The sequence below is a fragment of the Phaenicophaeus curvirostris genome, chromosome 5 (assembly GCF_032191515.1).
Source record: "Phaenicophaeus curvirostris isolate KB17595 chromosome 5, BPBGC_Pcur_1.0, whole genome shotgun sequence".
Classification (NCBI taxonomy): Eukaryota; Metazoa; Chordata; class Aves; order Cuculiformes; family Cuculidae; genus Phaenicophaeus; species Phaenicophaeus curvirostris.
The window spans coordinates 61,422,332-61,447,320 of NC_091396.1; the positions used below are offsets into that span (position 1 = coordinate 61,422,332).

At 40.1% G+C, this 24,989-nt stretch overlaps 1 protein-coding gene across 2 annotated transcripts in view; it reads right to left on the bottom strand.

Annotated features, from left to right (window-relative positions):
* The window catches only part of KIF26A (kinesin family member 26A), a 103,188-nt gene that overhangs the window by 13,500 nt on the left and 64,699 nt on the right, over positions 1–24,989 (bottom strand). For both annotated transcript variants that reach the window (XM_069858972.1, XM_069858971.1), the window contains exons 5-7: positions 17,626–17,809; positions 2,167–2,376; positions 113–206 (exon numbers count right to left, since the gene is read on the bottom strand). In XM_069858972.1, coding sequence (XP_069715073.1) covers positions 113–206; positions 2,167–2,376; positions 17,626–17,809 — 488 coding nt within the window. The remainder of the gene's footprint in view (positions 1–112; positions 207–2,166; positions 2,377–17,625; positions 17,810–24,989) is intronic.

The window sequence follows — 24,989 nt, forward strand, 5'->3', positions numbered from 1 at the left end:
TAAAAAGAAATTCTAATCTATTCATATACTCCAGCTTTATTGTTCCAGGAGCTGACAGCATGTAATTACCAGACTGACATAGTAATTAACTGTAACGAATTTGGGAGCTCACCAAGCTTGACATGACCAAAGCAAAATATGCAACCATCTGCACCATTCACAACAGACTGGATTACTTCTGCTACTGTTCCAGAGCATACCTCAGCCTGAAAGAAAGATTGGAGACAAATAAGTAAAAGAGCATATACTGCTATGGTTTTTACTATTCCGTAATGAAATGAATGACTCAATGTTTTTGAGGCACAATATTCTTCCTATTTTTATGGCATCAGTCCTATTATTTTAGTAACTATACTATCTTAAAAAATAATAAAATATGCTACTACAGCCTAAAATAGTTTCCAATTCTATTAAACCAGATCTCTTGGAATATTGATTCCATGACTAATGTAGCAAACTGAATGCTGTCCAACTAGACTTCCTGCTGGTATAATAACGTAGCCAAGGCTATTCAGCAATAGTAGCAAGTCCATTGAAATTAAGCTACTCAAGAGTGCTCACAGGAATTAAATAGACATTTATACAGGAAGAAAAATGCATTAAGATCCCTGAATATGATTTCATAGCATCATTTTTTTCCTCTTCCAGGGGAAAAATGGTCATCAATAAAGAGAACTTTCTGAAGTAACCCAGTGTACTAAAACCAGTTTATCCATGTCAGTGAAGGTTTCAAAAATACAATGAGATCATCTATTAAGTACAGCAACTAGGAGCAGGGGAGAGGGTTGGTGTAAATATGTAACTACAGTGAAATGATAAGGCTCTGTCTGCAGGTGCGTGGCAGCAAGCTTGCCTCAAGCAACGATGCCTACATAGAGGAAGCTCTGCTGGCTGACATCACCCAGAAACACCACAAACAGGCCACCAGAAAGGCCTACGATGAGCACCTGAAAGATCGTAGCCCAAAACAGGGGTCAGCAACATGAAGGACTGGGGCCAAAGCCAGCAGAGAAGCAGGCTGCGACCAGCCACCTTGCAGGTGGGCTGGCAGCACAGGTAAGAAAAGCCACTTCCAGTTCTGAATTAACGTTCAGATCACTGTTGTGTATATCTGCACAAAGATGACATTTGAGCTTATGCAGAATCTTAAAAGAAGCCTCCTAGTGTGGTTACCATTGCTTTAGGCACTGATCTGTGTGGGAGTTTATTCCCCATCTTTAGTGCTTGGCTAGAGCTTGGACCTAATGGATATTTTCATACCTCTAGTTTAGGACCCCAAAAATTAAACAAAATCCTAAGAGAAGATCTAAGCATGGGATTTTGAACTAGGTCTTGTCATGTTTCCTCAACATTAATATACCATTTTTCACCTTGGATGTTTTGCGTTTTATTTTTCTTTCATCAGACCCTATTTTCTTTCAGGCAGTTCAAATTTCAAGTAGCTCTCCACACTCTGATTAATTTTTTCCCTCTTTTTAAAGTTGTCCTAGGATTTTTTTCCTGAACTCAAGATTTTTCCCAGAGGGAAATTTCAGGTGTCCAGTCTCATAAATATACCGCAACCCACAATTCTCTTAAAAGCTATCCTATCTGTGCATCAGATTTCAGGTCCGGGGCTATTACTGAACAAATACACCATCAGCACCACTCTCAAGATAAAACAATCAGTCAAAAACACAGTATAAACAAGCTGGAAAAAGAAAGGAAAATATAAAAGCTCCCTAGCTGTTTCAGTATATCAATCCCATGGGTTTAGCTGTATCTCTTCTCTTAACAGCAGCATTTAGCCTAACATTAAGCACAGGTTCATTTTCCATTGAAAGCAGTGGGGAAGGACTTTATTTCAGTGACATCAAATGGGTTAAAACCTAACTGAATGAAAAAGTGAATCTGAAATTGGCTGTGTGTCTTTCTCTAACACGAGAAAATGCAAGAAGATAATTCGGTCAGCAAATCCATCTCCCTAGATATTAATCCTTAATTCTATGTCTCATCTAAACTGAAAATGTAAGAATCTATCCATTTGTCTACTAGTCACTATGCTTTTTCCAGATTTTAAGGCAACAGATTCAAATAAAACTCCTTAGAAACAGAAAGAACTCTTAAGGCAATCAAATACAGCAGCCATGAGAAGACTCAGGAGGTTGATGGAAGTGACTCCAGTACCTGCGAAGCGTCCTGGGGGAAAACTGCATCAAAGGCAAACATCTTCGGGACAGCAACAACACCTCTCCTGTGACCTGCATTGGAAGGCCCACTTGTGGCTGGATCATAAAATGTGATTTGCTTTTTTCGTGGGTCTACCTTTAGGAAGGACATGGACTCAGATGTTTCATGTGCTCCTTGAGAGGGACAAATCCTTACCATCACTTTCACCTGCAAGAATTCAGAAGAAAGAAATAATTTGAGTTCTCAGCTACAGATAGACACATGGAAAGCATTCCTCCCAAACTTACTCCTTTCTCATAGCACATTCATTTGTAATATTCCGATGTGTCAAAATAAACCTGGGACAAAAGCAGAGACAGATTTTTCAGTCTGGCTTCCACCTTGGGGTCCACACTGAAGTAGCTTTTAAAGGTGCAATTTGTCCCTTCGGTGTCAGTTTTACTATTTCAATTCATACACATGTCTGATTGGTAGGTATAATCCACTCTAGGCGTAGTACGACGCCTAAAGAAAAGGAAAGTCTAGTCTTCTACCTTTCAAGCACTCAATGTGACCAAAAGCACAAACCAATTCACTCCAAAATTCACTCTGAATAATTCTAGGTTCAAACAGCTAGTGCGTTAAAATTGAAATAAATCTAGAAAACTTCTGTTCCTGGTTCACATTCTTCTAAGAAAAAAAAAAAAAAAAAGATGCTTCACTTATAGCTTTCCCAGGCAGGCACCTTTACACTGTCATTGCTAGGTTTTTCAATGGTTAGTTGCAGATTTAATGGCAGTCCCAAAGAAGGGGGAAAAAAACACAACAAAAAAAAACCCTCACACATTAAAAAGGTCACAAAGCTTGAAAAGAAACCACTCACTCACAAAGTATATTTCTAGTGCAGCATCACAGATGCTGATTTCCTACACATGGCATTTCAAGACAGGATTTTTAGAGAGCTTAGACCTGTTGGCTGTGATTTCCAAAGCAGCTTAGGGAATCCGAGTGACTGGGCCTCACAGAAGTTCAGCAAAGGCTGCACACCTGCTTTTTTTAAGCTTCCTGGAAATCATACTCTTACTTTGAAAAACTGTGAAATATTGCCTCACACCCACTTACAACCATTTATCCTTATGAAATGCTCCCAGGTCAGAACCAGCGCGTTTTGTACACCTTGGAGTAAAGTCAATGACTATTACAGGCACACTGAATCACTTTGCTGATCCTCAATTCTGCACTGCCCAGCAGATCAAACTTAGAAGAAAAGCATCACTCAGCCAGTGTGACTTTACATGGCCAATATGAAATGTTTCAACAACAAGCTGAACACTATCAGCTCCTTATCCAACTAAAGACTTTCATAGAACCAGTGCTGACCATCTCGTTTCAGAGTGAAGAGCCTCCATGGCTGTAATGCACAATTTACAACCGTACTCTCCAAAGCAACCATCAGGAGCTTCATCTTCTACAATGCAACTACATATGACCTTTGAAACACCCACTTCCACAGCACTTGCACCTTATTTGGAAGGGGAGTGACAAAGAGCAGACCCTCAGCTGCAAATCACCAGGTGAACCCTCCAAACACAGAGCATGCAGTTGCTTGCTTATCTGAGTCAGGCTCACCTCTAGCCCTGAGCTGGATGTTACACAGGGAAATGAGGTTGGAAAGCATCCATCTCTGATAAAGACTGATCCTCCTTGTCAGTAACTTTTTGTTGCTAAATTTAACCTTATATCTGCCAGTATAATTTGACTCCTGCCTACAATGTTCCAGGAACATTATTTCACTAAAATGGTGTGCACTTATTACACTGAAACATTTTTTCTCTTTCCAAAAAAAAAAAAAAATTGGACTTTGCAGTCAGCACTTCCCCATCATTCCTGTATCCAGAGAAATAATGGCAAAGGAAGAACCAAAGCTGAAAAACTACTTCAGCAAAGCATAACATAGGAAATGCATGCAACAAAAAACAGAGCAGGCTGAGGCACCCTCTAGGACTGCCCTTCATACCAGAGAACATGACAAGGTGATGGCATCCATACCTGCACTCCACGGGTGCAGACAAAATGCAGTGTCCAAGCCACGATGATCCCCAGCAAATGAGTGGGTGCAGCAGTAAGCACCATGCTGAACTGTTCCTGCCTTTATCAGCTGGGGATGGAGGGTAATTTGAAGATTTCATTTAGGTCCTCAACTGTTTCACTTTTCCAGCTTCTCCTTTTTACAGAAACTACACTGCACACAGAAATCCCTCCACAGTTACTCCTCACAGAAACTATTTCCCAGAAAGCAGCTACAAACGTTTTTCCCCAACATTTTTTTTTCAAACAAAGAGATTAAAAAACAACCAACCGCTCCAGTAAACAGTGCAGGATGCTCCACCAAAGGCAGCAGTAAATCCATCAATTTACTTAAGCAGTCCTCCAATTTCAACACTTTCTTTTCTTAATCCTTTCATAGTGATATGAATATGAAATCAGTCCCAGAAAATGAGCAAACTTTAAAATAAATTAAACAGCAGCTTCAAAAGTGAAGTGCATCAGAGGTGACACACTTAAGGCTGTTTCCCCTTAAAAGCTTCGTGAAGCTTGCTTTGTGTATTAGCTTGCTAGCTCAACCTTGACATGCTACCAAGGTGCTCAGATAAATAACCCCCCTCAGGGGGAAAAAAAAGCCCCACCTAAATATATATGTAAGTACAAATGACCACTTCAGGGTCACTTGATTAAAATGAATTTAAAAATATATGCTGTTTTCAAAGCACTTCTCAAAATAGTTCCTTCTGTTCTCTGTTCCACCTATTACGAGATTATAGCAGCCACAGCTTGAATAAGAAGAAAATTGATTTGCTCCTGACCTAAACAGCAAGTTACCTCCATCAAAGCTTTGCTCCCAACACAAAGATGGCTTCACCCCAGAAAAACCTTGTTTGTCACATCAGCTTTTTGAGGCTACGTCTCTGAAACAGAAAGATACTAAAGTAGCTTTCCCTAATCAATCAGAGCCAAAACTTAACAGGTCTTAAAGGTCGTCTACAGTTTTCCACTGGAAGTGAGCTTTGAAGACAGATGGGAGAAGGAAGAGAATAGCAGCTCGAGGGAGTTATTCTTTTAGTGTTTTGTGTATAAAAGCTGATTTGCAAAGTAGAAGAACACTGATATCAAATTTAGTTTCTCTGCCCATTAACCTACCTACAAGCAATGCCTACCAGAAATTGTAGGGTTATATGTCATACTCATTCATGATGCCAAGCCAGACTCTGACTTCACATGGAAATGATGTGAAAATGCTCACGAAAGAACCAACAAGCACAAAGATTACTCAAACGCATGCCCTCACAACATCAAAAACTGAGTGCATACAGGTCCCAGGTGTACGTACACGCTTCTAAGTACGTAAAAGAAAGGCTTGGTCTTATACTGTTTATTCTTTTTATACTTCTCACCCTCCTGTGTTTAAAGAGGAGTCTTAAGTGACACATTTGTATTCTCAGCTCTGAAGTTCATCACACTATACTTCTGAGATGAGTACTGCAAAAAAAACCCAGCATAATGTAGAGCCAGCATGTTTCCTGTCTTAAGGATCAACTTAACTGCATCTTCTTAACTGCGCCCTTAGCAAGTTTACAGACGACACTAAGCTGGGTGGAAGTGTTGATCTCCTGGAGGGTAGGGAGGCTCTGCAAAGGGACCTGAACAGGCTGGACCGCTGGGCAGAGTCCAATGGCATGAGGTTTAACAAGGCCAAATGCCGGGTCCTGCACTTGGGGCACGACAACCCTGTGCAGTGCTACAGACTAGGAGAAGTCTGTCTAGAAAGCTGCCTGGAGGAGAGGGACCTGGGGGTGTTGGTTGACAGTGACTGAACATGAGCCAGCAATGTGCCCAGGTGGCCAAGAAGGCCAATGGCATCTTGGCTTGGATCAGAAACAGCGTGACCAGCAGGTCCAGGGAGGTTATTCTCCCTCTGTACTCGGCACTCGTGAGACCGCTCCTCGAATTCTGTGTTCAGCTCTGGGCCCCTCACCACAAGAAGGATGTTGAGGCTCTGGAACGAGTCCAGAGAAGAGCAACAAAGCTAGTGAAGGGGGCTGGAGAACAGGCCTTATGAGGAGCGGCTGAGAGAGCTGGGGGTGTTTAGCCTGGAGAAGAGGAGGCTGAGGGGAGACCTCATTGCTCTCTACAGCTACCTGAAAGGAGGTTGCAGAAAGGAGGGTGCTGGCCTCTTCTCCCAAGTGACAGGGAACACAACAAGAGGGAATGGCCTCAAGCTCCGCCAGGGGAGTTGAGTCACCTTCCCCGGAGGTGTTTAAGAGACGGGTGGACAAGGTGCCAAGGGGCATGGTTTAGTGTTTGATAGGAATGGTTGGACTCGATGATCAGGTGGGTCTCTTCCAACCTGGTTATTCTATGATTCTATGATTCTCCTGGGTCAATATACTAGTTTTCATACAAAAGGCATGCTTACCTGCAGAAAATACCAACATGCAGTGCAGGAAATCATTCAGACACATGAGTCTGCAGTGAGGGGAGGATTCAAGAAAACATGAGAATTTTCAGATTTTAAAGGAACTTAACCCATAACTGGGAAGCATAGCAGTAATACTTGCACTGCACTCTAATGTTTTTATTTGCTTATTAAAAGTGAGTGACTAGAATCATAGAATCATCAGGTTATTCAAGTGCAATAACATTAATTAAAACACCCCAGCCTCTCTGGGCAGTTATTCAACAATATGACCAGCTTTCTGGTGGTCAGTTCCAACTGCAGCAGTATCTGCTACTGGTAACACTGGTACAAAGCAGAGAAAACAGAAGATAAGGATTTTAGAGGAAGTGGAAAAATAAAACAGGTCTGAAAGAATAAGAACAGGGCTGGAAGAAAAAAAAAAACAAAAATAGCACATTAAAAGGAATGGCAAGGGCTGGGGAAGCAAGGGTAGTGCAGAGAGACCGAACACAGAAAAAGAAAAACAATACAAATATGTTGATTCCAGAAAAGTCATCTCAGGCTCAGCACATCTCTGCCCTGACAATTTTTACACTGCTTAAGAAGAGCTAAGATGGAACATCCTTCCTGTGACTGGGGATTTGTAGTAACTCCTTTTTACCCTCCCTTTTCTGTATTTCTTCTTCAATGTCACAGAAAGATGCAAAGTAAGAAAAAGAAGTCCAAGTGAAAGTTTGTCATTATCTAAGATGCAAAAATTTGCACATAGGCATCCACACAGATGTTGAATATTGGATAGAGGCTCCAGTTAAACGAGGATGTTGTTAGAAAAAAAGGATAGGTTCATATTCTGCAAATAGGTTCAGTTTCTGCAAATAAGAATAAAATAAAAACAAACATCACAATACTTGCACATTATTAATATTTTTCTCAGTGCCTGAAGACAGTCTAAATCATGCGCACTACTGAAGTACTGTATTAATTAACTGACTCTCATCTGGAGGGTTTTCTACACTTGGGGTTAACACTCAGCTGATAAACTTTCCAAATTTATGTTTCTGTAGGAACCAGGAGGTCAGGAAAATTACCAAAGGAAATCCTATTAAAATTAAAAGTGTTTGGGAAAAGAAGGTCGCAAATACATCCTGAATATGCCATTACAAAGAATTTTAGAAGTAAATAAACAAGCACATAATTTGGAAAAGCCCTAGAAATTAATGGTACGAGGTCAGAGTCTCACACATCCAGCACACCAGCGGGTGTAATTTTAACTTTCACTGGCAAGGGTAGGAGAGACTCATAGCAATTTCCTTTTTTTTTCTTTTATCTGTCTGTCAGCCTACAGTTGAATTCAGGTAAAAGAAAGACTACAAAAACAGGTGTTTGCAAGCTAGAATCCATTTGCTCCAGCTATGTAAGGGCAAACCAAGTGGACGGATGCTGTAGCATAAAAAGAAAAGTCACATTGCATTTTTATGCGTGCACAAAGAATATAGAGGGAGACAAACTGGCAAAGGACAGATTTCTGAATAAAATGAGGGGTGAAGTCCCCTGTGCTGAGGACAATGGCTATGTGGAGGACTGTAGGCCTAAACCCCATACAGTTTTAGAAACATTGGATGAGACCACCAGAGAACCACAGAAACTTATAGTTCACACAAATATCACTAATTTGTTGGACCCCTGCGCCAAAACTCTAGACTTTGACATCTTTGACCCTTATGAAAGTTAGATATAGATACATATTTAACAATTCTGACTTAAACAATGAAATATCTCAAAAACTAAAAGGGGTGCATCCTGGTTGGTACCTGTCCTTCGTCCTTGCCTCTATTGCTACCATTTACCCTGTATTACACTTAGGGGTCACAAGGAGAGACCTTCTGCCTCATCACAACGTGGCAGTCACTGTTCCCATGCTGTGACCTCCTCCAGGGGGGCCACCTTCACGTGCTTCCTTTGTGTGGACTTGTGATTTCCAGACCTCCCCCTGCATACTGAGTCAGCTGGATTTCAGGAGAACAGGACAAGGGAGTCACAGCAACCAAAATAACAGGTTGGGTGCAGGACTGGTCAAGATAGTGTAAAATATCTAGTGTATCGCAGTGTCAAAAAGCAGGCCTGGAAAGAGCAAGAGACAGCCAAAAAAAACATAGAACCCAAATTTCAAGGCAACTCTCTGACATGAATACAAGATTGATGACCACAGACAAGCCAGCAGTTTTGTCTAATGCAACCCATATATTTTGGATATGCTGTATTGAATGGAGCTAGAGCAAAGCCATGCATCAATGAACATAAAATTCCTCCAAGACCAGTGAAGTATGTGCCGTCCCAGAAGACTTCATGTCCAAGGCTGAATTTGTAGAAAGAGACAGTAGTTACAGAGAGAATGACACAATCCTACACAAGTTTAGACAAAAACAGTCAGGAGACTGAGACAGGCAGGTTCACATTGATTATCACTCCATAATCAAAAGAGATGGAAGAGCTATCAACCCTGAGACTAGACAAAGGGGAATGACAGTCTCACACTTAAAGAACCAGATGATTTGGAATGTGTTCTTAAAGACTACCACAAACCTCTACTACATGTAGAAGAGGAGGCTGAGGGGAGACCTCATTGCTCTCTACAACTACCTGAAAGGAGGTTGTAGAGAGGAGGGTGCTGGCCTCTTCTCCCAAGTGATGGGGGACAGGACAAGAGGGAATGGCCTCAAGCTCCGCCAGGGGAGATTTAGGCTGGACATTAGGAAAAAAAATTCACAGAAAGGGTCATTGAGCACTGGAACAGGCTGCCCAGGGAGGTCGTTGAGTCACCTTCCCTGGAGGTGTTTAAGGGATGGGTGGACGAGGTGCTAAGGGGCATGGTTTAGTGTTTGATAGGAATGGTTGGACTCGATGATCCGGTGGGTCTCTTCCAACCTGGTTATTCTATGATTCTATGTTGTGGATAATGAAGACAAGAAATACTACATATAGCTCAGAAAGTTGGTGATTCATCTTTCAGTGGAATGAAGGGTGCCAAATACTCTATGCAGTTTAATTTGGGGCAGACACATAGACAGAGAAGACTCCACTAATTCACTAAGTAATGACTAGATTCCCTGGCATTTTGAATGCCGAGGAAATGAAGACCCTTACCCAGCCAAGTATGTTAGCACAGGCATAACAGCAACATATGGTACCTCCTTTGAAATCAGTGGATGTGCAGTGTTCATGTGTTTATAGCGATGCTTTGTTAGCATTTGATGCTTATATAGTCATCAAGTTTCAAATTAGACAGACTGAGAAGGAAAAGATAGAAGGAATGAATTTAAAAACATGTAAAATTTTAAGATATATATGCTCAAGCATTTTTTACTAAAATAAAATCTGACGTTATCCATCTACATTTTGGAAAGTACTGGCACTATACTGGAATCCATTCTAAAAATGCTGGTCATATTCTGCATTACAGCAGTACCATAATCCCTAAATGAACAGCAGTTTGGTCTTTAGCAATAAATGTCATTATATCAAATTCAAATGGACACTAAATATTCCCTGGAAACACTCATTCTTGACAGGCATCATGCAGCCAGGAAGTTAATTTTGTCCAATGTTCGCAAAATGGCGTATAACAGCAGGTTAATTAAATAACTATGTTTAGACATCCACCATTCTGAATTAAGACTTCTCAGCAAGAAATTACAAAGAAATCACATTCAGTTGAATAAAGAACATTTTCCAATGAAATCACTTTTTTCAACTACAGAGTAAATTCATATTACAAAAGTCCTCATTCAGAGCCAATATTTTTCATGGATTTAATTGTAACTGACAGATATATAACCCTTGCTAAATTGGTTTACTGTGGGTAGTTCTTACAAGCCTTTCATATACTGCCACTACCAGTGGATGGCAAATTTATATGCAAAATTGCCATGCTAGCATAGACCATGTAGCTCTCCTGGGAGAGCCTTAAAAAAAAGTCACTTCTATATTGCACTCTATTAAAGAAGAATTGATTCTCTTCTCCCAGGGGACATGAAGAAAACCATTTTATTTTTAGAGGTGAAAGCCAAGTAGACAAAACTGTGTATTTTTTATTTTTCCACATTTTTGTTTAATCACTTCAAGGCATTTCAGCACAGATATATGTACCTTGAATGATACAGGACTACATACACGGATAGAAGAGTACTCAATATGATACATGATCTATATCAGAAATAATACTCTAGTCATTAGGAGACAACCAGTAGTAAAGATGACAAAATTAAGTACCTTGTTGTTATCCGTCATCAAACCACCATAAGAACCAGTGAATGCAACATCCAGCACACTTAAGGAGACCTTGCATGATCAGTAAATCATATTAGCAGCACCTTAGCTTACAGCTTTGTAAAGTATAAATTAAAGTAAATGTCTAAAACACATAAATGGAGACCAGTATGTGTATACCTGTCCAAGAAACCTGTCTGACAATTCAGGTTCTCTTTAAATGCTCCACTTCAATTGTCTCACACAGGAGGATTCTGTCATTCTAACATAAAAAATTGACAGGATCCTTGGAAGAGACAAGCACTTAAGGTTGCTGTTGTAAGCGATGCAGTATTATAAAGAATGAGCTGAAAAGAACCCCAGAAAAAAAAACATTTTGCATGAAAAAAAGCTTTCTACCATGCCAAAGAAAAATAGCAGATTAGAATGCTACGCAGCAGCCATTGTAAAAGGGATGTCTTTTTTAATACCACAATATGATAAATTATCTTAAGTAGCACATTAATGTCAGAAATTGAGCATAATGTAACTTCTTTCCAGTGACAATATTAAATGGCTTTCAGACGTCTTTCCTACTATTCTGACATTAAATTTAATAACACCCAGAGAGACCACAAAAACGATTCAGTTACAAGGATCACACTGTACTGGATCATTGCCTTTTAAGTAGGATACAACTAAATGATTTTGACTCTGATGGTTTTGGCACATTCCAGAGAAAGGTATGAAATTTGCTACATAACATTTATCAGTAGTGAGCAAAATTGCTTTCCGTATTCAGTTTGCATTGATAGTGGGATTTTCCTTTGTGCATGAGAGTTTGATTATCGCTGACTATGTGAATAAACAGTCCCAGATAGACTTACAGTTATAATTTTATTTTAATTTTTCCTGCTTGGTACTCCTGCACACGGACAAACCCTGCATGCATCTGTGAGAACATATAACTTTCTTCACTTACAGAAAAGAAAATTAAGCAAAAAAGTTTAAAGATTAGTATCACGGAACAAGTCCACACACTCCTACACTATAAGGGGAAAGAATTGTATTTGTGAAATGTAAAAGAAATTAATAAGACATTTATTTCCCACCTTCCAAGAGAGTACTTGAAACAACAAGCAATTATAAATAGAAACCACAAAAGATACATATAGGCTCCCCGCTGTAGTAAGTCTCTTAACAAATGTATTGAGCCATAAAAAGCTATATAGCAATTTCACCACAGCAGAACTGTATGATATTCATGGAGATGATGATGTGAGACAAAAAAAAAAAAAAAAAATTTTCGATCTTGGGCTCAAATAATCAATCACTGAGTTGAAGTGCAAGAACCAGCCATCACAATCTTTTCACATTCCCGCATCCTCCAGCAGTTATGACAGTGTACAGTTACTGCCTTTGCTATAGTCACACCACTTACAAAAAGCAAGAATTCAAGCCTGTTTCATTCACCAAATGTCCACAGAGCTCACAAGTTCAAGACAAGATCCCATGAGTGACAGGACCTGTCACCTAGACCAACTAGTTCTAATAGTTACCACAGAAACACCCAAGATAGTCCTGATGCTGCCTATGCTCAATTCAATCAGTTCCTTAGATTCAACTGTCCCTTACCTCAATTCAGGATAATTTTTACTCGGTTTTAATTTAAAAAAAAAAATTAAAAAATGAAAAGGATTTAATGCATGGGGAAGCTCTCCACTGAATCAGTTCTTTGGCCAAAGGGAGCTTCTTCAGCAGGAAAAGTCAATAGTCAGTGCTAGGGTGGCTTTGAAAGTGCACGTCAAATAAGGAAGTTAAAATTCCAGGTATAGATGTTAGTTTGTTCGGTAAGGTCTTTTTCCCAAAAGTTAAGGCTTACTGGGGTCCAACTGTGTACCAGCACCAAAAAACACAGTTGCTGCGTAAAGCCCAGATCTTCCCTTGTTCAGCCACAACAATAGCCCCTGTTTGAGAAGGTAATTTAGAGATATACATGTGGGGAAGGAGGGGAAATCTTTACATTTCTTAGTTGTTACCATGCTTTATTAAACTTCTTTAAAACACCTCAAGGAAGAAGGCCACCAAAGAGGAAAAACATTAATGACTGACTGGTTTTAAGTATTATGAGTCTGAAGAGGAGCATGTGTTTATATCACGTACTGTTAGAGATCCTTTATAGCTGAAGATGCTTAATTTTCTTGCCTTCTGAACAGCCAATAAAGCATTTATTTAGAAGCTCAGACTTATGATAACAAACCTAACACTGTAGCTCCCATGATGGCTGGTAAAATGGGTTACAATCATGCCAGATTTCCTTACAGCTTACTGATTCTGTGTGCATAGTAAGAGCTCCCTTTCTTATGTACACAACCTTGAGTTAATCAATAATAAAGTTCATCTGCATCTTTATCCACTCGGTAACTTCAGTGTCATGAGATCTTTTTTCAGGTCTTCACAGGCAGTTTCAGTTTTGGCTACTCTGAACATGCAGCTTCACCACCTTGTCCAAACCATTTAGGAAGACACCAAACAGCATGGAACTCCATGTGACATCACTGCTAACTTTGCTCCAGTGTGAAATCTGCCCTCTTGTTTCCCTCCAGTTATTAAGCCACTAGAGAACACGTGACAGCTTAGGGCTTTAAGAAACTTAGGTCAGGGCACTTGTCCAAAGCTTTTTTAAAATTCAGACACACACTATCAATCATAGCAAACTTATTCAAATGCTCTTTCACAGGACACTGTCGTATGTGTTCCACCTGTAAAAGCTCATCTCTACTACATAACATTAATCCCTGCCTGCTAATTTCTATCTTTATTACTTCTTTAACCACTTTGCCTGGTCTGACACTGGATTCCTTTTTTCCCTTTTGTCCTCAAAGTCACATCACATTTTCTACATTCTTTTCCTGAGTCTCTTATGATGTATTGAATACCAGCCAAAAGAAAATCCTGAACATCAATGTGGGTAAAAAATGCTAAAAATTACCATAGCAGGGGAAATACAGAAAGCAAATCATTCTGGTCATCATAAATAAATTCATACTTGTCAAGCTCTCTGTGTACAGAGAAAACACCCGTCTTGAGGAGAATAAGGACTGGTCCTCAGTGAGTCTTTCTCAGCTGAGTAAGGTGAAGTTAAGTTGGAATTAGGCAGCTCATCAGTACTACATTCCTACTTGTACAGCAGAAACCAGCAAGGAACTACTGATCCATGCCACAACTAACCATGACAGACAAAACAGCAGCAAGCCAGGAGGTAAGGAAGGAAAAGGCTGACCTACCAGCTGTTTAAACCCGTGATATACAGTAATAACAGGGCGAGGGACACCGCTGACCTGGGAATGGTCAGACAAACCAAGAACACCAGCCAAAGCCACAGATGCTGCAGTAGAAAAATGTTACTCAACAATCAATCACTGATTCTGTTCCCTATGCATATCTTGTACTTATTTTGGACAGGCTGCAAGAAAAAGCCAAGGGAAAAGATAACTAGGATCAGGGTAAAGTAAAAGCTGTTAGAAGAGGAGGGGCTGAAGTTAACAGAGGACCACAGAACATCTGCCAGCTTTTGCTGATCTTCTCTCAATTGGTATGATACTTAAAGCAGTGAGGAAGAAAGGTAATTACTGTATCTCTATCATCCTTATAATGAGATACAAGCCAACTAAATCTTCAGCAGAAGCTGGTGAAGTGGAAATAATAATGAAGATGGTCATTACACAGTGACATACAAGCTACCAAAGCTTCTTGGCATTGCTTAGAGAAGGCAAAACAATGAGTGTTTAGCATGAAAAGAACATCTATATTGGACTGACGCTTTTCCTTTAACCACAAGTTCTAAGAACCACGATTCATGAGATTCAGAATCATAGAATCACCAGGTTGGAAAAGACCCACCGGATCATCGAGTCCAACCATTCCTATCAAACACTAAACCATGTCCCTCAGCACCTCATCCACCCATGCCTTAAACACCTCCAGGGAAGGTGACTCAACCACCTCCCTGGGCAGCCTGTTCCAGTGCCCAATGACTCTTTCCCTGAAAAATTTTTTCCTAATGTCCAGCCTAAATCTCCCCTGGCGGAGCTTGAGGCCATTCCCTCTTGTCGTGTCCCCTGTCACTTGGGAGAAAAGGCCAGCTCCCTCCTCGCTACAACCTCCTTTCAGGTAGTTATGCACGGAGAGTGTGTGTTCATGCACAAGGTGTGCAGTGTGTGTAGCGTGTGAGTGCACGGGGTGCGTCTGCAACGTGCATGCGTGCACGGGGATGTGTGTGCCCATGCACGTCTCCCCTCAGCCTCCTCTTCTGCAGGCTACACAACCCCAGCTGACTCAATTTTTACAAAAAGCTATATTGCTTGAGGTTTTTTTCTATGAGCAAACACTGTAATTTAAAAAGCTGCAAAAGAGGAATGGTTTAAGAGACATTTTATAGGTATTGTATATTTTAAACTGTGGATTTGAGAAGATGCCTAGTTACTTTATTTTTTGAGGACCATTAAAACGAGTTAACTAGCACAACCCATCACAATGTGGATGGTCTAGATGTTAACTCAAAAACTAAAGGGCTGATTCAATTACAGGAGAGCTTTTATTCTCTCCAGGACAGGACAGGATTCTTCCAAAATGTGGTCAACTAGTATGGGATGAGGATGACACAGCTGGAATCCTGGGCGTGCACAAACACTATCTTCAATAATGTTTTTATCTGAGACCTAAATAACAGAGACATTCAAGGGTCAACAAGTCTGGAAATTCTTGGTGTAGTGTGCTAGGCAGGAAAGAAATACCATCACAGGATATCTATCTATCTCATGTTGGACAAGCTCACACAGCTGAGCCGCATAGCTGCTGAAGGTACTGCCATGCCACTCGGCATTCTGGTAGAGCACCTCTCTTTGAAAGCTTTCTGCTGTGCTCACTAATGAAGAAAGCAGGTAGACCACATGACCCAAGGCAGATAACCTCCTGCCATCTGGGATCACGTACTTGGCCTTTATTAGACTTCGTTGATCTGTTTGAAGACACCAGACAAACCAGAGCTTTCATGAGGCAGAAGTAAGCTGGTAAGCTCCACCAAGACCCTCAAAGTGTAGGAAAAAAGCTGAAGTCTTTTGGCTACACTTTGCTGCAGGGACATGAGTGATGTAATGTGCAAAGACAGTTTTATTGAGCTGTACGCGCAAGGACAAGCATTCTTTAAAGGTCTATCTAAGACAAAGAGCCTCAGAAATGCCACTCTCCCGGTTATTCCTGGTGCCATGGCCAAGTGCTAAGGCTCACAGAGAAGAAACAGGCACAACAAATGGGCTCTGCTAAAACACACACAGAGAAAGGATGTTCTTTAGCAAACCCTCCTCCACCTGGGAATCTCTAAAGTACCGTGCCACATTTGCTGTATTCCACCATTTAATACTACCTCCTCTTTTCCAGACACTGGGAAAAGAGAAGAAGAAACCACATTTTCATCTATGAGCTTCCATCTGCTGAAAACAGCCCTGTTTACTCCTTCGTCTTCCATTTAGCACAAACTCACTGACTTAAGATATACAGAGTATACTCTGTGAGCAAGTGTTAGCTATAGATACTGAAGACTGACAATCTCTTTACGTTAATGGCGATTTGCTGTCTTATTCAAACTGTGTATTTTAGCTCTTCTTGCACATTACACACTTCAATTCTATCTTCAAAGGCTAATCCCTTGTAACCTATGTAAATATGTATTCAGACTCTACTGTGTCAGCGATTAAACAGAAATATGAATAAAGCTCTAAATAATTGGGTTGTATTTTAATTAATTTTAAATCAAATTAGCACAAATTTCACAATTTGAAAGGTGCTACATTTCCTAAGATGGAGAGACATTTATTTCTCTCTTCAACCTCATTTCCATACTCCTGATTTACAATGACATGTGAAGCAGAGGGAAAAAAGCCCCCCTCAATGTATCTCCTTAACTTCAAGGAGACGGACAACATCAGCACCAGTGGCAGAGCCTTGCTGGCAAAGCAGAGAGCACTTCTCCCAAAGCTGAAGCCTGTATGTCACCAGTTTTAGAACAATGATGCCAAAGAAAAATTTGTCTCTTGCTTTAACAGAGGGAAGACAAAACAACCTTTGCCAATGTTGTCAGTGATGTTAAGTGGCTCCAAGGAAGCCAAAACACTAGCACTGAATCTGCTTTGATGCTGCCAGCTCTTTACAAAGTCATAGAATCATAGAATAACCAGTTTGGAAGAGACCCATTGGATCATCGAGTCCAACCATTCCTATCAAACACTAAGCCATGCCCCTCAGCACCTCGTCCACCCGTCCCTTAAACACCTCCAGGGAAGGTGAATCAACCACCTCCCTGGGCAGCCTGTTCCAGTGCCCAATGACTCTTTCCCTGAAAAATTTTTTCCTAATGTCCAGCCTAAATCTCCCCTGGCGGAGCTTGAGGCCATTCCCTCTTGTCGTGTCCCCTGTCACTTGGGAGAAGAGGCCAGCTCCCTCCTCGCTACAACCTCCTTTCAGGTAGTTATAGAGAACAATGAGGTCTCCCCTCAGCCTCCTCTTCTCCAGGCTAAACAACCCCAGCTCTCTCAGCCGCTCCTCGTACAAGTCAACAGGTGATAACAGCTCTCAGGCAGGCAAACAGTTGCAGCTACCTCTCTATCCCAAGACTCTTCCCTTGAGCTTATGCAACTCTGTTTTAAGCTGAAAGCTTCAAACTCTGTTAAAATTCATCTAGAAAACTATTTTTAAAAAAAACCAAAATCTGGAGTTACCTTTCCAATGCCAGGGTTGTCCTTGATTTTGGACACAGCTCTCAGAAGGCATGGTGGTGCTGGGGGAGGACAGAGCTGCAGGATGCCACTAAAGTTAGTAGCATAAATAGAGAAGTCGTGTGTGTGTGGCAGGGGCGGATGGTATTTCTTTCTCTTCGAAGACAGGTTAAGCTTCTGTGCTGCTCTGTATAAAAGTAATAGCAAAAAAGGACAACATTACTATATGTTAATGGGACTCTGGATCAGACACACAGATGCTCATTGTCATCACTGCCTGCTTAACAAATCAAGTCATTGCATTCTAATGTGATTCATAAGGACAAACCATCAGGAGACTAATAGGAGGAAATTTGGGTAAAAAAATTACTTACAAAATATTTGGTTAATTTCTCCCCTAACAGAGCTTCAACTATAATCTATCTTCCCCTTTTTCCCCAAAAAGCTTGACAGCCGAATCCTAAAATGCTAAAATGTCACTGACAATAAAAAGCTAGAATAATCCCCTTGTCACTGGCAGAACCAGATGGACTTTGGTGTTGATAACATTATGAAAGTAGTTCTTTGTACTCTACAAGTTACTCAAGGCAGAGGATAACACTCCAAGTCAGCTGAGCTCAAGATCCTCTCTTGTTGGCTGCACTGAAAATCCGTAGATAACAGAGAATTTCCTTCAAGACAGATTGGTTTTTCCTCCTCAATTCCATTCTTACACGTTAAAAGGGAAAGCTATTAAAAAGACATGCTTTAATATTCTGAATGATAATGATCCTGCTTTTGAAATGCAGAATTTAAAAACATAAAAGATGAAGAAAAAGGAAAAATTAAAACATACAATTAAAATCATAACATTCTTCCTTGTGAATAAGAATAGGAATATAATCAGTTTTTCTGCTAGTCCCCATCAGCAACACCAAACAGTACAGCAAGAAATAGCACCAGAAATCCTACTCTAGATCAAAACCCACAAGGGAAAAATCACCCTGCAGAGTTACATAGAAACCACATATATATATATATGTGATAGCGAGCACACACGGGGCAACTAGGGGTAGAAGTGAGGGGGAAATCTCAGCTCTGTCAGACCAAGAGAGAGCTTTGCCACCTGAATAACACACATGTGATCTGACTCTGAGACCATCAGTAAACAGCCCACCCTCAGATACATATAAAAGCATCCAACATGCTATCTTTTAACATTACTTTGAATGACTTTTAAGCCAGCAAAAATGTCAAGTGTTACACTGCCAGCACCTTTGGGCAACCTGATACCATGCTACTGATGCCAGCAGGTCTTCTGGGGATCATGCTTGCAATATAAACGCACTTTGGACAAATCAGTTTACAAACGTGTGACAACAAAAAGTCTCTTCATACAACGCCTACTTTATATTTTCATTATGCCTTTCAGTCCAGGATCTCCAAATACTTTTCAGAGATTTCAAACTGGTGCTAGCATCTGTGAAGTATTATAAGCAACAGACATAAGAAGAAATAAAGGCAGTGTTTAGCTGTCATACCTAATTCAGGGTAAATCTAGACCTCTAATCTTGCCACAAATCTAGTCATCAGGAAGTCTGAGGCTGAGTCAGCTTAGTAAGATGATCAGAGAAGGAAACTCTTCCTTTGCTTGTATTTATGGTAGAAACAAGAATGAACACTGAGAGCTTCAAATGAGTTACAGTACAAACAATTGGTTGTGTCTGAGGAGCAAAATTACTCACTAGGGTCAAGATTAGGCAGCTAGTCAGTATGAGGAACAGTACTCTCAATACAGATCTCCAGAATTCCCAGTCCTATGCTCTATATTCTAAAATGTGCGGTTTCAACTCCTGGATCTTTTTACTTCTTCATTTTCTAGAGATGCTGACCCCCTTTGTGCTTTCTTCTGCCTCTACAAATACTGCAGCATTTAGAAAAATACGAAGATTTGGGTGATGAAAAAAATAATGCTCTAGTTCCAAACTCGAGAGAGCCACAAGTCACTGTCTTGTGAGGGACAAGCTGGACTTTTGCCTCTGAGCTAAGAAGCAGCTTTTGCATCCCGAAACCAGCAGGAACTGTGTCCCACAGTGAAGAAAAACACTGAAGCATGGGTTTATATAGAACCCTGGAGTTTTGGTGGCAATAAGAACTGATTTAACTGCCTAAATCACGATCTCCTTGTGAAAACCTCATTGACTATGAAAACCTGTCTGAAACATGCAACTCTTTGCTTGGTGTCCTAACTTCACTATGGTTGCAGCTGCACATTAAACTCGTAACGCTTCCTAAATTATATGCAGCTTTATTGTGCTTTATAATTAAATTATATGCAGCTCTATGTGCAGAAAAGAGTGTCTACCTGTTGGTACTCTCATTGTCAAACTCAAGGCAGTCATTACCCTCTATCTCTAAGTACCAATTAACAGTTGTGGTTATTGTTTAATCATCTTCTTGATTAATATGAAAGATAATGTTTATTTCCTTGTTTACATGCTATGATCCCTTGTTGAAATGATAAAAATTCCTCAAGAGAATGTCTTCAAAGTGCAATCAAGATATACATTAAACCCTGATGAAATAATTATTCCTTCAATAGATCTGGTTGAAGGAGCTTCTCTGGGAAATATACATGATAGAGAATGATATAAAAAGGACAAATTTACTCAGGAATTGTGTATTCAAGCACATAACTGAGCGCTAACAATTCAATGTGTAAGTGCACCCAAAAAGGCCAAGCTAAGCAAAATATATAAAGAAATAAACACAAAATTCAGCCTTTTTAAAGTAAAGCACCTCTCAAAATCGTTTGGTAACATGGTATTGGTTCATTTCAAAAAGCATATTGAAGATGTCCACTACAAGTTGTCTTAACTTCCCCATGCAGACAGAACAACTTTGAAAGTGATTCATTTCCAATAGTATTAACACACCTTCTGCATTTCCATTGTTCAAAGGACAGTGCCATGTGCTAGCTAAAGCAATTAACTGCTGTAGTGCCGATAAAGCCTCTTCCTATGAGTCTGGAGTGCCATGATTTCACTAAGAAATTTGGCAAAGGGAATGGTGATGTCCATGTGAGATAACAGGAAACTGAAAAAAAAACCCAGAGGAACTGGAGTAGCTGTTGTAGAAAATAATCTGTGCTTTGATGGGCAACAAGCCAACTGCACTACTAATGATGTATGTGGTTCACATTTTAAAAGCATCTCTTCTTAGGTAGCAGTGCAGAAAGCTTAATTACAACCTCTCTGTATTTGAACACAAGAATTACTTTGCCTGACATTAAAATGAGGTTGTTTCTGGAGTAGGGACATCACAGACATCTTGTACCAGCAATATCAAACAGCATATTGAGTTTGGTTTGGGTCTGGGTTTTCTTTTCCTAAAAGGGAAAAGTTAAGGACCTAATGGGAAGAACAGGGCAATTTAGGCAAAATGAAACATCAAACTGTAGGCTCTGAATATGAATTTAAGTAATTGTCACCCTCAGCTCCTATAAAAAGCAGTCAGTTCTTTAACTACTACAAAAGGCATCTGGGCAGCACCCTTCATATGTTTTCCTTCGGCTCCTGGGCTGGTCCAGGCTGAGAGCACCACATGAGGACTCCTCAGTCCGCATGCACTTCTTGCGCCATCACCAATATACTTGGTGGCATCCTATCCAAGCATTCATTAGGCCCAAATTTAGCCCAGGCTGGTTTGGACATAGGTCCAACTAAACTAAATAAAATCCAGCTTCACAGAATTCCTTACTTCTGCAAAATTCATGGGGGTGTGTCCTTACAGGGAGCCACTTCTGAGACACTCCGGAATGGTGGGTTTTCTGCAGTCATTATCCAACAACCTATTATTGAACTTACACTTAAATTTCCAGTCCTTTTTTTCCTGTAGCATTCCTTCTCTCAGATAGAATCTGTCCTCATAAACTGAGCCCTTTTTGCCTAGCACCAGAAAGACAAAAGTTGGGTTCATACAAGAACTTTCTGTCGGAGCCTTATTAGGTGTCGTGCCTATTTCCCAATTTATTTCTTTTTCTTTTTATTCTTGCACAGGAGGCCCTTAAATCCATCTTCAGCACCACAACAGGATGTCTGACTTTCTCCAATGTTTCTTCACAGGGAAAATTATGACCTCTTGAAAATACGATGCAAAACTTAAGCATTAGAATGATCCAGTGGGTCTCTTCCAAACTGGTTATTCTGTGATTCTGTGATTTGATTTTCTGGGCATTTTGCAAGCATTTTGCCACAGCTTTGATGCAGATGTACGCTTTCCACCTATCTTCACTTTCCCCATTAAGCCTCCAAACTCTCTTCTACAAAACATTCTTGCAAGGGAATCTGAACGCCACACTTTTATGCATCTCTTGCAATTAAAGCATGAGACGTCTGCATATATTGTTTTTACCTCTCACTGTGAAATCTACTGTCTGCAGTTTTCTTAACTCTTTCCATCTTTAATAGAAGATGGCTTTTAAGATGCTCTGGAGAGTTTTTTTCTCATAGCTAGGTGTCACAGTAGGAAATAAAACTAATATATGACACACACAGGGGCACTCAAATATCAAATGACAAGGGTCAGTCTCTAACCTGCGCTTTCCTCCACACAATTCACAGATTACTAGGTTTTCTGCCGTACATGGATGAGACCAGTGAGGAAAAGCATAGCCAGTCAATGACATAACATTAAGCACCCAGGGAATAATACTGTGCAACAACAGTAGCTACAAACTCTACCCACTGAAAGAACCATACAATTTTTTATTTTAAATTCTGCCTACATGATTAACATGGCATTTTATATATTTTCATATAGTAACAAGCTGCTTTTAGCTTACATTCATCATGCACGTTCTGCATATTATAACTGTGAAAATAAACATCACAATTTAAATCTTTAAAGAACAGTGCTCCTTCTGGGCATAATTTCACCATGAAAAAGAAAACTAGAATTGAAAACTTTTATAACTACACAGAATTATAAAATTTTTTCCTTAACTCTTCAGGGAATGCATTAAGCTTCAGAAGGAAGAGCGATGCGAAATGTACTCTGGGACAAATACTAGAAACAGATCAACTGAGAGAGATGCAGAGGACTTCATTCACATGGTGGGTCTATGGACAAACTGCCACAAGCCACAAATAGAGCTGGGAGTCCTGCTTCTCATTATTAATCTCCAGTGACAAAAATAAAAGCAAACTTCTGTGCATTCATTTCATTGTGACTCATTAAATATCAAAAGTTTTAGTGTTACTAGCCAGCCTTATCTTCTAGAGATCACTGCTATTATTTATATTGTGAGACTACTTAAGGGCTTCACTGAGAGGATCAAGGTCAAAGAACTGTACAACTCAAGCCTTAAATATCTTGAACAATTCTTCTGATCCCTCTACAAAGACTACAAAATTCTAGACACGGGTTTACACTGGGTATCCGTCTACTCTAAAGCAAGACATTTCCAGACTTCCCCAGTTCCCAGCTCAACAAGGCATCATTCCTCCACCACATACCAATATCCCAGGCCCTTCCCGATGCAAACTAGCTCCCAGGGAAGCAGTGGGAAAGTCACAGTCTGTCATTGTATCTTGCAGTTCCAGTTATTGTTTCCTTAATTACTTGTCAAAAGAGACAACAAATAGACGGATGTCCTACAATACACCCTCCAGCAGTCCGTCCCAAGCCTCCTGCAACCCACAGAATCAACTTGGTTGGCATTATTACTTCTGTTATTGCCATTACTGTTTGATTTGCCATTCTAAAATTAGAAAGGCAGCACAATGAAACAGTTGTTACCCAGAACCACAAGCAAACTTAAAAATAACCAATCTATCTGTTTCCATTAAGGGCATTTGAAAATAAAATCTGGTTCAAAAAAAAAAAAAAGTAATTTTTAAACAGAGAACTGGAAAGCCTAGATCTATTGTTAAAGTTTGGAAAGGACAGGCACCATCCGTATTCCTATAGTAAATTCTGTCAAAGGAGTCACTTATCAAACATACATTAAAATTTGAGGCTATGGTTTGTTCTTTCCCCCTATAACAAGCTTACTAGGTTCCTGTGACGCATATATAGCTTCAGGAAGATATAATGGCTTTTCTCATATTAGTAGCATTATACAAGTACAGCACCAAACTTTTGTTTGCTTAGCTGTCCCAGCAATGCTGTCAAGAAACACTGCCAGGAAGAACAAACAATTAATTTTCCTTATTTCAGTGTTTCAACTTCCTCAGTATATAATTAGTTCATCTGGACCACAATGCACAGCTTGAAACAATAGCATTTTTATACTGAGTGATGGTAATAAAATTCAATAGAAAATCATTATTCTGAAACATTGCAAAATGTCAAACCACATCTAATATTGCGGGGGCATTACTAAGCCAACATTATGAAAGAAAGTATCTCCAATATGCACATTGGATAATCTTACAATTCAGGTCTGAATTTCAGCCTCTCACTTTAAGTGACCTCTTAATTTTCACTTACTATCTCTTATTAAAATCAGCAAGGCAGAAATAAAAATCAGCCATGTTGACATATTAGGAACATCAAGTGCTCACAGTTGATCAGAGAAGACAGGTCCAGAAGGGATTTTAAGAGGTTATCTACATTTTCCCAATGCTCCACGGTAGGATTAACTTTACCTAATTCATTCCCAACGTGTATTTGTTGTTACAAATCTCGAGTGAAAGGAAGTCCACAGACTCCCAAGGCAATCAGTTCCAGTTTTTAACTATTCTTATTGTTAGAAATTTCATACCTCGTGTCTCTCAGAAGCCTGCCTTGCTGGAATTTATGTTCTTTGTTTTTCCCCAGCTCCCCAGCAGACATGCGGAATACTTCATTTCCTTCAGCTGCAGCGGCTGTTATCTGCATGAAGACCACTATGACACCTCAATCTTCTCTTTTACAAATGAAGAAGTCCCAGTCTTTCCAACCTTCATGAGGTATATAATTCTGGCTTCATGATTTGAAGAGCAATAGTCAAGACTTATCCAAATTCAGGCACCACACAGAAAGACCAGGCAAGGCCATTTAGGATGAGGTTAAATAGACCTCTACAATATGACAAGTTAAAGCAAAATCGCAGGCTACCTCTGACATCACAAGACATTCCTCTTGCTGTATAGACCTAAGAGCTGATTCCTCCTTCCAGCTGCACATTATTATTCAAACAGAAGCAACAGAACAAGCTCATTTTCAAGCATCCAAGCTATTTGCACGTAAGAATCCAAGGACTCTTATCTATTTTTTACCCATGTTTAAGAACCACCAAAGAGTAGATCTTCACGAGCACCAACTGTCACAATACAACTACTTTTTCTCCTCTTCCAAACCAGCATTTTCTGAGGTTTCTGCTATAAAATTGTCACATGTGATGT